Below are 15,411 nucleotides of genomic sequence, written 5' to 3' on the forward strand. Positions count from 1 at the left end.
ACACACACACACACACACACACACACACACACACACACACACACACACACACACACACACACACACACACACACACACACACACACACACACACACACACACACACACGTTACTGCTGCTTACCATGCCTTTTATGCTTGAATGACTGTCCTGAACAACTAGCTACCAACCCAAATGTAAATAATAAACACACAAAACACTTTAGCTGTCTAGCTCTGGCAAACTGTTATTTATTTCTATGTGCCAATACTATTACCACTAAAGTAGAATGTCATACTAGGACAATGTAAATATGTGCACATTACAAATGACTTACTCCACTATTTATTAATGTTTCCAATGCTACTATTACTATGTCAGAATTGTCACACTAGAAAATATATTAAATGCACAACAAATACCTCTTTAATATATGTTTTCTACATGTCTTCTGTTGTCCAGTTTTGCACTTTAATTGTCTGTATGTGAATTGTATGGGTACTGTACTGTATGTGTACTGTCTTTGTCTATACTGTCTATGTCTATACCTAAAGTATGTCTATGTCTGCATGGGAAAGTAAGAAACGTAATATTAATTATTTGTATGACCAGTGTAAAATTGACAATAAAGCCGACTTCACTTGACTTGACTTGAGACTGTAAAGGAGTTTCTCCAAACGCCAAGTGAGGCAGGTGGCAAGTTGTTCCGACGCACTATCCAAGGTTTTAAGCATGCGCAGAGAGTTGAATAAAAAGAGATGTTGACGACTAGAACAGTATTTAGTCTGATGCATCACACACTCTTTGTCTCTTTGCTTACCACAATATCTGCAGTTTACAGGCTGGCATCCTGAGTAGAGTAGATAGCTGCTTCACTCCTGAGTCTTCTAGTGTATTGTTATTCAGACTCAGGTATGTCAGGTGTGAGGGGTTTAACATCAGAGATGAAGTCAGAGCAGCACAGCCCTCTTCTGTTATACTGCAGGACTCGAGCCTGGAGGTGTGTGTGTGTGTGTGTGGGGGGGGGAGGGGGGGGGGGGGGGGGTGGAGTGAGTGACAGAGAAAGAGAGAGATAATTATCTCACAACATTCACACTGCCGTAACAACCAATGCACAATAACATACAGATTTGATTAATTTTATTTTATTTGGATCAAGACGAGCAAAAAGTACCAAATAGTATGCAAGAGGATAACATTACGGAGGATTACTGATTTACACACTCATACCACTACTGTTATTAATAAAGCAGTCAACCTTCAAGGACACCTACCCATATTTCCATGCTACATACAGTATATGATAGCTGAAAGTGACAATTTGCAAATCTCCCTTTGCAGTTCCCAGTATTGTGTAGACAGTGTGTGTGTGTGTGTGTGTTCACTAACAATTAAAATTGCGCAGATAGCTTAGGCCTACTCAACGTTTTCCTTTTCCTTTCTTTGCACCTACTCCATGTGGTTAGTATTGCCGCCTGGATCCGCGACGCAATTCCATTGCACTCACAGAGCTTATTGGTAGTCGTGTCAGTCAGGTAACCATAGGCTGTGCAATGCGCAGATCATCCAAAATATCTAACCGGCAATATCTAACCTGCAACTGTCTTGTCAAATCGCTGTACATTTTTCTGCATCCAAGTTTTCTGTCGGACTTAAACCGAACGTGACCAGATTGACGAGTTTGAAATGGTGCGCTATCAGCACCACGCTGACATTAGTCTAATTTAGACGTCCGATAAGCATTCATTTCATGTCAAGGGTAACACTCTTAGTGATATTATGAGAACAAAACAACCTCTTGTCCTAGCCATTAGGCTTCTTCGTGTTGTTGCATTGTGAGGGATACTTGTAAAATAGGCACCGCTTGTAAAAAGCACCGCTCTCCTGCACAAACATTATACTTCAATGGATGATAGATGGCAGCATCCCCAACATAGACTACAGGTTGTTTGTCAAATCTGCGTTAATTTCCCGCACATTAGTTTCAACTGATGCTGTCAGTTGTTTTCACATTTGCGCACCACTCTGTGGTTAAGATTACACTTAATCCCTACGAGGCTCATTTTTTAAAGTTTTTAAATAGGCCTAGGAAATGTGCTAACGTGCTCTCTTGGAGGCTAATCCAAGGATTCTTACCATTTGATAGCGTTTGAAAACGCAATGTCATTGAGTGAGCATACCTTCTTTCTTGGAGAAAATTTGAGTGACCAGTTGCCTGCCTCTTCTGGCCCTCTCCTCTTTCTCCCGTCTTTCCTTAAGTTTTTGCCAACCTGCCTTCACTGTCACCACCAGCTCACCATCATGTGATTAACACATAGATTGTATATTACTAACATTCTAGGGGTTAGCCCACGCCTGAGACCTCAGTCGCTCTGTAGCCGACACCTGCTGCCAGCATTTTCTGGATGCTGTCCGATTCAACGCCTCGCGCGCCAGATTGGACCGCACCATTTCGCAAGAGCTCAGGGGGAAGGGTAAATGACAATATAATAAAGAACTGACGAAAACGTTATGGGAATCGACAGTTGTGTGTTTAATAAGCTTATTTCCAATTACTATTTCTTTGTAATTATACATTTCAAAATAATAATAATAACAATAATAATATTTTATTATCCCATCCGCGGGCCGAGGGCCGTGCTGCGTTGGGCCGGGCCGTTAGAATCAGTACCCCTTTTCCCCCCCTGTCGGCGCCCCTGTGTGTGTGTGTGTGTGTGTGTGTGTGTGTGTGCGTGCGCGCGTGTGCATGTACTGTATAATGTGAATACATCACTGCACTATCGTCATACCATCTGAATGCTGATTTCTGTTCTTATGTCACACATACTGTACAAAGAACATATTTTCTGTATTACAAGTTATAGTGATCAAACTCTAATAACTAACTTGAGTGTCTTCATTCTGCAGTTTGAGTCCTCCAGTAGAGCGCAGAACTGCTTCACTCCTGAGTCTCCTGGTATCTTTCCATTCAGATCCATCTCTGTCAGCAGTAAAGGGTTTTCATGTAGAACTGAAGTCAGATAGGCACAGGCCTGTTCAGCAGCATCGCTCTTCAACAACCTACAGAAACAACAGAAGAATCACTAATTTCACACACTTCCACACTAATGCTTTTCACCAACCCTCCAAACACACATGCGTATGCACTGGGCCACATACGAAGACAAATCAAACATATTACACAAAATGCATATACAGTATACACATATTGTGCAGACATTATGATAGATCGAACATGTTACACAGCTGTGCATGTATTATAGTGTATACGCTATAGTGGGTAGTGTAATACTGTACAATACACAATATAGAAATATAATTTTAAAAAGAAAAGTCCAAAACATCTTAAGAGGTAGAAGGTGATCTGATGCGATAAGGTGCCATGTGGTAAACAAAAGAAAGTTGGAGTTGTATAGATTCTGTATTCTGTATAAATACTGTATTGGACGTGTCCTGCGGGAAGACTATGCAGTGCTATGGGAGTCCCTTAGTGCAGTGATCATCCTGGATGGGGCATCTGAGAGGTTTGGGTCTAGCTGCCTCTGGGTGGGAGACGTGACGCCTTGTTTTTTCGTAACATTGGTTAAAAACCTACAAAACTGTTATTTTTCCTTTAAAAAACTAATGTCAATGAAAGAAGATGTGATACATTATGTTTCATATTAGTCTTAGATGAGAAGAAACATTTTTGTTAAGATTTTTGTAAAGGTTTATATGTCAAATATCCTGCGGTGTGACTGTAACATTAATGAAACCTGGAATATAATATATATATAAATTAACCAACAACATTTTGAATAATGTATGTGTCATGAATTCTCTCTGCCTGCCCCAGAGCCATCTAATAACAGAGTTACGTCACTCCCATAGACCTCTATGGACCAATCTTTCCACAGCAATGGCGGCTCTCATGGAGCCTCACGGAGCGTTAACATGGAAATCCCCATTGACTTTAGTTCTATTAGAAGTTACTTAGTTCTAGGAGGTGGCCATAGAACACAGAAAATGTGGTAAAGGTAATGTAATTTGTTTGTACTTAATCTTTGTTTGGTATGTGATGGTTCTGTGTTAGTTTCCAACGAACAGAAGTTTACTTTTAAGAAACATTTTAATCTACGCGAATCACATCACCAACCGACTTCCTGGTCCCCGGTTTGCGCAACTCTGTTATTAGATGGCTCTGGCCTGCCCTATAACAACACTCAAATTGGTCCTATCTCTTGCTCTCCACTCTGCCTGATTACGTACACCTGTTCCTACTCTGCTCTACTTCACTCTCTGCTTTGCCTAATCACCTTCACCTGTCTCCACTCTGCACTGCTCCACTTACCCTTGTTAACTCTCCAGCTGCACTGCATTTACCATTAACCTCTCTCTGTATATAAAGCTCCCTGTTTCAGTCATCTCTTGTCAGATCGTCTGCAAGCATCCTCAGAACCCGTCTGCTCCAGCTTACTCTGACTCCTGATCCCAGACCCGCTTTTTCTCTTGGACTCTCCGACTGCTCACCATCCCCGGTAAATCGACCAGCCTTCTGTCTTACGTTTACGATTTTGGATATCCCCTGCATTCTACTGCTGCTCCTCTTCACCTGCTCTGTTGTGTGTGTTTCCCCCAGGACTCCCCGGACTCTCCAGCCCTCGGCATCGCTGCTCCACTCCTGGGGGAACACACACACACGGACAACCCGGAACCCCTGGAACCACGGTGACCCTGGAACCCTGACCCTCGTAACCCAGGTGACCTTGCACTCCTGTTAACCCCTTGTAACCCTGGTGACCCTGCAATCCTGACAACCCTGGTGAACCCCGAACACTGAGAACCCCTGAGACCCCCTGGAACCCCTGGACCCTCATTCCTTCATTCCCAACTCCCCTTTTCCCTAATCAATAAAAGTCCTTCTGGTGTTCGTGACAAACGCATCTGGTTCTCCTGTCTCGTACATTACAGTGTGAAGCATTTGGCATGATTGCATAAATATTAACTTCATATTAAGATATGTGAACGTGAAAAAAAACTCAAGACAGTAATATTAAATACAAGTTCAATTTCGTAACAAATTGCGTCCTGTGGAGTGACATGTATGTCAATGTTTGTGAACGGGCAGCTGCAAGGCCAATGTAACGCCGCATTATGTAATAACAGTGCAATATGTAATAATGTAATAAATTATTACATAATGCAGTGACAATTGCCATATTATGTAATAATTTACGCATTTCGTAATAGATTTCTTGAACGCATTTCGTAATAACTTTTTTCTCATCTTGTAATAAATTATTACAAAATGCGAAATTTATTACGGAATGCGGCCGCAACTTTTTTTTTTGATGGAAATGTAATAACATGGTGCATTATGTAATCATCTATATGGATATGTTTTTTCTGCACTTGGATTCAGTAGGCACAGCACACACATAGCCTAGTCTCAGTGACATGGTAGTCACTGCCCTCTCTCTCTCTCATTCTTCTCAGTTCTCAAACTGCTCGAGAGTCGCGAATGATGCGGTTAAAACCGTTAAGATATCATTTCACAACTTGTTGCGTGCAACGAGTCCAGCGAATGTCTCGCACTTTCTGCTACATTACACCAATTTACAGCGACATTAAATAGGCCAGGTCTAAACACTTCACGAGGTGGTGAAAACTTGTCTTGCACTTGGGTCTGTGGCGCGGATCTTGAAAGCGCAGGAGAAACCTGTGCAGTTGTGGTCCTCGGTGCGAGTAGGCTATCCTACTACACAGTGACCACATAATGATGAGAGAGAGAGAGAGAGAGAGAGAGTGTGTGTGTGTACGCACGGAGACAAACCTGGCCCATATTGATCTTAAGCCCCATCTTGGCTCTTTGGAAATATTCTTACCATTACAAAGGCTATTTTAATATTTTCCCCCAAACGACATGAATCAAATCCCAGGAAAAGACCAACCATTATAAGTGACTCGTGGGGAGCTGTCCATGCTGGTGGTGCTTAATTTTTCCCGATATTTGCCCGTGGAGTAGTGAGTCTTTCATGTCTGCCTACATGACCTTGCGCGCCAGGGTCTGACCATGGTGCTTTTTGCCCGTGGAGTAAGGAGACTTTCTTCTTGCAAAGCAAGAAGTCATAGGACCCGAGAAAAATGCCACTCTTGTTAAAAATTACATAGGTATGCTTATGTCCTATTTTCAATTTCAGTCCACTGTTCAGTAGGCCACTGTTCAATAGCCTATGCTCATCCACATGCACGCGAAAAACAATAACCCAAGCGGCGGGACTAATTCGATTATATTCCTTCCAAAAATGTCCGAACGTCACAAAAATCAGTTATTTGCATTGTCCGTAATTATACCAAACAAAAAGGTATCAATAGAAGAAATCAAGTCTTCAGTTTCGATTATCCACGTTACAAATCCTCAACAACAGCAAGCCATTCCTTCTCTGCTATGAGGCAGGCAACGGAACAAGTGCAGACAGTAGGCTATATGACCACGTTGATGCTGCACGGCTTGAAAGGATTCTGTCTAAATTAAATAGGCTATCTTGCATAGCCTATATAGAACTAGGTCTAACTAGATTTGTTGCAATACAGATTCATTTTCTATAGCCAGAAGTTTTCCGTTGGACTGACGAAACCGAACACGATCAAGTTTGCAACTTCTTTCCTTCATGCGCTGTCCGTCAGCACCATCTGTCATTAGACGTCCGATTAGCTTTCATTACGTGCTGAGGGAAAAACTCTCGCCATTAGGCCTATGTGCTGTTGCACTGTTGTGAGGGATATCACCAAATAATTTAGATAAAAGTCAGAACATTATTTTGGCAATATTATTATTATTATTATTATTATTATTATTATTATTATTATTATTATTATTATTATTATGCCTATCATTATTATTCCCTATTGCACAAGAAAACAAGACGACCCCTTTTTGGCTGCACTGCACATGGTCTTAACAGAGCTCCCTGTTTGTAAAAAAGCTTCTTGTGTTTCGACAAAAAGGTGTCTCTTTGATAGTGCCTAACACACACGTTGGACGCCTTAAGAGCAAATAGGCCTAGCCAAGGCCTATCGGAATGGCGGTATCAAAAAAGTGTCAGTAGGCTATGGCCCCTAGCCTATAATGAGGGATCAGCCGTCTACACAAGCCTAGACATTTCACTATAAAGAGTTACCACAAATTCTTCTGAGATCAGATTTTTTTTTTGTTTGTTATCAAAATTAAAAAGAAGCCCATGCCTTTATACATCTTGCCTCAGGACTGTTGCAGTGCTGTGAAGGATGCCATGATCCAAGTGCGAATGGATTTTGAGAGGTGTGCGACCGTTAGTAACGTTCTGGAATTCTATCAAGTCTATCAAGTCTGGAACTATGACTACTTGCCAGTTCCCAGCAATGGGGAAATATCGGGAAAAATTAAGCACCACGAGCTTGGACAGCTCCCCACGAGTCACTTGTAATGGCTGGTCTTTTCGTGGGATTTGATTCATGTCGTTTTGGGGAAAATATTAAAATAGTCACTATTTCTAAGTAGCCTTTGGAATGGTAGCCTAAGACTATTTCCAAAGAGCCAAGATGGGTAACGTTTAGGTTAAATGTATAACTTAATATATACTGGATGTTGTCAGGAGAGGTGTTTTGAAACATAAATGTGAAATTCACAGTCTATAACAAAGCCAAACTGCAATATGTTTTATGAAAATGTATCATTTAGGCTACTTCTAAAGTATTGGGCTCCTCGCTGGCGTAGATAGAGGGAGTCCAACTGAAGTTCTGGCTCAGCTCTCGCTTGTGGATGTAGGCTTACCAACCATTTTGGTTGTAGGCCTAGTAGAGAGGCTGGGAAAAGTGGACAGTTAGGCCTATATTGTATGTGGGCTATTGAAAATGGTCTATTACTGTGTTTGTGCATTGTGTATTAAAAAAGACAGATCAGCGGGTCTATCGGTTTATCTAGAATATTAAACTGTTCTGGGTCTCCGCACTGTCTGTGGCCATGTGTAATTTGCGATTATAAACAGGGGGGCGATATCTAGGCCTATCTCTCCTTTGCTTTCACATGAGAGATGCATTTCATAGGCAAATCTAAAACAGTCTCAAAGTAGACCATTACATAGGCTACTTAGAAATAGCGACTACTTTAATATTTTTCCCAAAAACGGCATTTGCCGTGGAGTAACGACATGCCTGCCGCCTAAATAGACTTGCGCCCTCTGTCCATGGTGCTGAAACTGCGGCACTACTCTTATGTGAAGCGCGTTACAGTTTCACGAGGGGATTGGCTTACAGGCAACAAAAAGACCAAACTATACAATAGGCTATGGTTGAAGGCCCTACCCTTTGCCGACAATGATGAGAAATAATATGGTCACTCACTGTGAGTGGCATGGCGTCAAACGTTTCCTACTCGGTGCAAAACAATAACTCATAGCACCTGAGAAAAATGCCATAATGTAAAAATGGCATATAGCCTATTTTCAATTTCAGTTCACTGCTCAGTAGGCCTATTACATGAAACTTCAATAAAGCTCATCCATATGCACGTCACAAAACAATAAACCAGGCGGCGGGACTTTCGATTATATTCCCTCCAAAAATGTCAGCATGTCACAAAAAACAGTTATTTGCATTGTCCGTAATTATACCAAACTAAAAAAGTATTCCCGTAGGCTAGAAGAAATCAAGTCTTCAGCTGCTATAATCCGTTACAAAACTGAAACAAAAATGCCTGCACAAATATTACCTAGGCTATATAGCCTACCTATTTTTGCATTGCGAGCTGTCCACGTGTGTGGTGCTAGGGGCGAAATGTGCACTGGCAGCACTCGTCGTTGAGTTTGGGAGATGTCTTTAGTGGGAGTAGGCCTATTTGAATGTGTAAAACACGTTGGACATGCTGGACATTTTCAGTAGGCTATGCTTGGGGAAGTAGATCGATTATTTGCATGCGTCTTGTTTCACCATCGAGCTTGCATCAGCATGCCAACGTTAGGCTATTTGCTATCCTGACATTTTGCTGAATAGCATAATATCTCTACAAAATCGGGAGTAAATTGAATTGAATTGAAGTCTCCCAACATGTCTTGCCAATCCATGAGGATACGGAAAATCTAGCACACCACACGCGGAGAAAGCGTTCCTTTGATAGAGAGGATACCTGCGTCTTTGTAAAGTGCTGCGCGCACGTTTGATTGCCGGTTTTACAAATTACGGGGATAAACATGCCAGGTCCAAATTACTAACAGGAAAAGAGGGACGATGACAAAGGGGATGAATCGCCAGGAAGACAGGGATGATCTTTCTCGCAGAGCAATGTTGTCTGCAAGAGCGAGTCTCGCCTGGTTTTGTGTAGGCTAGGGTTACGACACGCAATCCACCGCTGGACCAGCTGGCTATCAGCAATCACCGCAAGAATCAAACCTGTTTTTTTCAAATCCTGGTCATCCCCCGTGAGTGTAGGCTACTACTGCATATAGTTAAAACATTGCTACGACCCAATTTGGCACACTGTCCACTCCATGCGCAAAAGACACAACGTCGGAAGGGATTCGGTTACTGACAGAGGTACGAAGCAGTCCTCAACTTCAGAAAAAAAAGATGGAAATGTGGATACTATGTGGGCCTGGAGAAAGAGGTTCACTCTCTCCAGCAGTTCAAAACCACCGTGTCAGGTTATGCTTCGGAAGCATATCGAGGTTTTTTTTTCGACATAAAGTCACCATAAAGTCACAGTCAAGTTTCTAGGCTATAGGCCAGTACAGCAGCGTTAATAAACTCCAAAAAAGTCATGTGACATACCCTAATAATGACAATCTTACTGTGCAAACGAAGTGTGGGGGATTGGGGCAATAAAAACAGTCGGTGGTGGTGGTAGTGCGCGATAGCTCTGTGATGGGGAGGGGGATTCTTTTGGCTACACCTAGCCTACCCAACTCAGGACTCTGGATCCAACCGAGAATCTCCACAATGAGGGAAACACATCGAAAACATAAAATTAAATATGCTATATGCACAAATAGAGTTTATATCAATCAGACATTCTATTAGGTTAACAATGTTATTTTGAAACCTAATGAAGTGCCACATAATAACGGTCTGGCACACCCTCATGGCGCTGCTGCAGCGCATTGACATGGAGGAAACCTACAAAAAAAATATGATTATTATTTTAAATAATAAAACGGTTCAGACGGTATCTGGTGGATACTGCCACTGTTTAAGGCCATTTCACTTGTTGAAATTTAGCCTATAGGTCTGGAAAGGTGTTACAATATTAGAACCTGGCCTATTCTCTGCGGTGCTTAGTATGTCGGTAGAACGCGGCGACTCCCTCTATCTACGTCGGATTCTAAATGTTATTTCGTTATTTTTGACAAAGTTTTCTGAAAATGTTGTTTATGCAATAATTCTGTATTTTGACATATATCACATCTAAATTGATGTATTGAGGTTCTTAAAATGAGACTTGGTGGTGTTTAACCTGCAAGATACACTTTAAGATCAATAAGGGCCAGGTTTGTCTCCGTGCGTCAGCGGACACACACACGCGCACGCACACACACACACACACACACACTCTCTCTCTCTCTCTCTCTCTCTCTCTCTCTCTCTCTCTCTCTCTCTCTCTCTCTCTCTCTCCCTCTCTCTCTCTCTCATCATTAGCCTATGTGGTTACTGTGTAGTAGTGGATAGCCCACTCGCACCGAGGACCACAACTGCACAGGTTTCTCCTGCGCTTACGAGATCCGCGCCCTGAGACAGACCCACGCAGACCCACAACAAGTTGTGAAATGATTTCTTAACGGTTTTAACCGCATCATTCACGTCTCTTTGTCACCGCATTATGAAATAATTTGTTACATTATTACATATTGCACCGTTATTACATAATGCGGCGTTACAGCCAACTACAAGGGTCTTAAAGACTGGCTCCTAACCAGTCAGTACCTCAGTTATTGGAGAGTGCTGTGGAAGCTTAAGGTGACTTAACCTCTTAATATGTCTTCATATTGCAATGTTTCTGTCACACAATGCTTAGGTTCATTTTATGGTGTCCTGTGGTGTGACTGCTCTTATAGAAGGAAAAAACGTTTTTTTATAAATGAAAACACATATTAAGATTAAACACAATATCATTATCAAGTTAGCATGAGCTCAGATGTCAGTCATGTATACAAAATGATTAAAATGGCCATAATGCAGTGAATTTCCTGTGGTGCGACTTCATTTTCCTGCGGTGTGACATGCCTATGCAATGTGTTGATGCAGGACACATTTTCTCAAAAATGGCAAAAATTAGGTGAAATTCCACAGACCACTAAGTGCTTTATTTTTTCTATTTTTCTCCAATTTTGTCCATCATTTTTTTCAGGAATTGGAAAAACTTTTTTTTTTTTGGCGTTACGCCCTTAAACGTCAACCACCCCTNTACAAGGTTAGAAGGGGATTGGCAGGGCCATCATGCAATTCAGCCCTCTATGATGTGTGGCATTAAACAACGGTATGACCTTGGGGACAAATGACCTCTGTAACCTGCCTGTCCTGTAGGAGATGGACTGGCAGGGGGATCATGCACTTCAGTCCTCTATGTCTGTAGCTAATCAGACACCTCCGATTGATGATGGTGTGCATGGAGTGGCTGGCCTTGACCAGACTGATGATGATGGTGTGCATGGAGTGGCTGGCCTTGTCCAGACTGATGATGATGGTGTGCATGGAGTGGCTGGCCTTGTCCAGAATGGAGTGCAGTCTGCTGAGAGTTCTATTCTGTAGTGAGAGTCTCCAGTTCCATGCCCACCACAGACCCTTCCTCATATCATATTATCACCAAACCAGTCATCTAGTCTCTCTCTAATGCTAGATGGGCTGGAGTCTGTATCTGATTAGTCTCTTCTGGTTGATGAAGATGGTGGCTGGATTGCAGTCTGCTCAGGGTTCTGTAGTGAGATTATCCAGTTCCATGCCCACCACAGACCCTGCCTTCCTCACCTAACCAGTCATCTAGTCGCTCTCTAATGCTACCACCTCATCAAGAAGATGGACTGTAGTCTGTATCTGATTAGACTCTTCTGATTGATGAAGTGCAGTGGCTGGAGTGTAGTCTGCTCAGGGTTCTACTCTGGGCTGCTGTAGTGAGAGTTTCCAGTTCCATGCCCACCACAGACCCTGCCTTCCTCACATAACAAGTCATCTAGTCTCTCTCTAATGTGACCACCTCATCATACTACAGTATAGAACAACACACCGCCATAATAGATTAACATACAGCACTACAACTAATATCCCTTCTCCAATATCCCACCCCACTTTCCCAGCTGTATACACCATATCCTAATGTCACGATACACATGTACAGTAAATGCATACATAGAACAACACACTGGCCACAATATAAATACATTCCCAGCTGTACAGTAGTGGTGTCAACAATAATCGATTCGGCAATGCATTGCAACGCTGGTCAAGACAATAATCTATTCGGCAAATGCCATAATCGATGTGGCATATTTTTTTCAAGTTTCAATTACTTCCGTGGCCATTTACGGAGCAAATTAACTTTAAATTAAATGTAAACACTTCAAGGCATTGCAAACTGCATGGCTGATACTCCACTGATTATTGAGAAAGTGGCTAAAACAAGTTGTAATCTTGAAAGAAAAAAACGTGAATTATAAAATAATATGGTATATCCTCGCAGACAAAGGTCTTGGCTTTTCAGAAATGCACAAGGCCAATCTCCCCATTTTGAATTTTTTTCAGAAATCAGGTTTTTCTCCGATCATACCTTGTTTTTTGTCAACACCGTCAGACACAATTAAAATAAATAAAAAGTGCATATGTATCTACAGTTTTTAAGTGATTGCGTGTGTTTTTTGGTTCACACATACACCTTTAAATGTTGAAAATGAGTTCTAATTTAAAAATATGTGCTGTCAGACAACGCTTACTTAATGCCTAAATAGATCAACATTTTTTTTGTAATTTCACAAATATTCATGTAGGCTTAAATTTGCTATTACTTTGATAATTCAACAACTCCAAAGGAAAATTTTGTAAGCACATTAATTTAAAATGTCCAAAACTCCTTCTTACGGTGGTGACTTAAGAACTGACGGTGGTGACAGTAATCTGAAGGTGGTGAAAGTGACCTAATTATTACCTACATTTAGCAAAATATATAGCCCTCTCAAGTCAATGACATCTAGCATAAACACTTTATTTTTGTGTGTGCACAGTATGTTTGTGCACGTGTTTTTTCTTCATTTGTTAGATACTCTAGGAAGTAGGCCTAGATTATTGAAAATGTGGCATAAACAGGTTTTAAGTTGTTCAAATCCAAAATATAGAGGTGTATTATCATAGATGAAGGTCTTGGCTGTGCAGTGAATGTATTGGCCAAGCTCCCCATGTTTCTCTTGGGCTCTTTCTTGGTTTTGTCACCAGTGTCGGACAGAATTAGAAGTAAAAAAATATGTTTACTGTATTTAAGTGAATTACTTTTACAATTAAACATAATTGTAGATACTTATTGGAAGCATATTCTTAAAACTTGTCAAAAACATGTAAAACACATGCTTTTTTGTGAACTACATCAGATGTCACCACCGTCAGGTTTTGTGACAAAAACCCTCCAAATGCACCTCAGTGGAGGCTGGAGTATAAGTTTGGGTCACAATTATTACTAACATGTCTGGTAATGTTTCATTAACCAGCACAATTTAGTAAAATATGGAACAAGATGATGAGCGGAACAAAATCTGACGGTGGTGACATCTGACGGTGTGAGACAAAAAAACACTCTTTTACATATTATGCATTTTTTGCTCACATTAGCCACTTCATTTTCGCTCTGTTTCTTAGGGGCTAAATGCCGGTTCTGAAAAACTATATATAATTAACATTAATGTAACATAATACTATTAAACCCCCCGACGGTGTTGACAGTTTATGGTTGGGACAGTACCAGTGTCCAAACAAATTAACAAATTGAGGAGAAATTAGTAAACTTACAGGAGCTTCAGTGATGGTGAAGTATTCAGTAGAGCTACAGGTTTGAAAAGGGGACCTAAGTAATGACAATGACCTTGTGCATACCTGATTTTATTGTCTTTTTTAAAAAATCTGACGGTGGTGACTAATATGCTGGACACACTTTGAGCAATCAGAAAATAGTAGTAAATATTGCTTTACACACACTATGTGCATATCTGCAGAACCACTTCAATATGGACTTTCACATCATGGTGATATTATTCAATAATATCAGTGATTTTCACATTTTAAGTCAATTGAAATGATGATGTCTGTCCTTGGGACAGCTGTTTTTACAGGGTGTGGGCAGGTTTATAGCCATGAAAAGTAATAAAATTACACTTAAATATTTCAAACGACTGTACATTTGTGTAACAGACCCCTGGGTCTTTACCTGGATTAATTTTGTTCATGAAAATGTAGTTTATTTTCAACAGAATTGGCAGTTTATTGCTGAGACATGTTTTAGCCGCTTTCTCAAGAATCAGTGACTGACAACATCCAATAAAATGTTGGTTATTATCTGACTGCTTGTATTGCCTCATGACTAATGAAAAATGACCCTTGCTTTCTGTAGAAATGTAATGCATTGCAATGCATCGTATAATTGGAGGACAGTATGGGTGTTTAGGACTACTATACTGTGTGTTCTTCAGTCTGGAAATGTGAGATAAAGCTTGAGGAGGTGTATGCATTTATATTGTGGCCAGTGTGTTGTTCTGTGCTGTGGTTTGATGGGGTGGTAGCATTAGAAAGTGAGACACTGAATATCTGGACACACAGTATAGTATATATAGTCCTCAACACCCATACTGTCCTCATTCCAATTTTCATTATTAATCCTTCCCATTAAAATATCACATAGACGGATATCTGGTTTATATCAGTTGTGCTCTTATCAATGTAACCTACTCCCCATTCAGTGTCAGACAGACTTTCAATGCATTGAGAAGTTCACAGAGAGAGGTATCTATTCACTGAGGCAATCACGCTATCCAGTGACGTATATTTAACCATTTCCACTGAAACAACTTCCTTAAAAACAGTAAATAGTTAGTAAATGTTTTGTTGTGATGGGTGGGAACCCATGCTGCTTTAAGGGATGCACTCTTTCTGCTGCCTCTCCAGTCTCCGAGGCTTTCATTTTCATGTGTCTGCAGACACTTACACACTGTCCTTAATAAAGCATTGTGTCTAATTCTTCAGTTGTAACAGTATCATAGTTGGTCAACAAGGTTTAAAAGTTCTTTGCAGTTGGTGTAAGAACGTGGAGACTAATTCACGTAGCACAGCCGAGCACACAGCTGCAGGTATTTTACTGTTGCTGTTAGTGAAATGTAGCAAAGTGGCAGTTTGAAACCCAGCAATGTTTTAACCAGTAATGAAGTAATGCTTTTAAACTTGCACTTAATCAAC

General features: G+C 41.0%; 1 protein-coding gene across 1 annotated transcript in view; it reads right to left on the bottom strand.

Moving 5' to 3' along the window:
- Positions 1-2,846: 2,846 nt before the first annotated feature.
- Positions 2,847-15,411, bottom strand: part of LOC134449751 (NACHT, LRR and PYD domains-containing protein 3-like) — a 29,957-nt gene continuing 17,392 nt past the window's right edge. Inside the window, exon 6 of the mRNA XM_063199860.1 lies at positions 2,847-3,039. Coding sequence (XP_063055930.1) covers positions 2,847-3,039 — 193 coding nt within the window. The remainder of the gene's footprint in view (positions 3,040-15,411) is intronic.

This window comes from Engraulis encrasicolus, chromosome 5 (assembly GCF_034702125.1).
Source record: "Engraulis encrasicolus isolate BLACKSEA-1 chromosome 5, IST_EnEncr_1.0, whole genome shotgun sequence".
Taxonomy (NCBI): domain Eukaryota; kingdom Metazoa; phylum Chordata; class Actinopteri; order Clupeiformes; family Engraulidae; genus Engraulis; species Engraulis encrasicolus.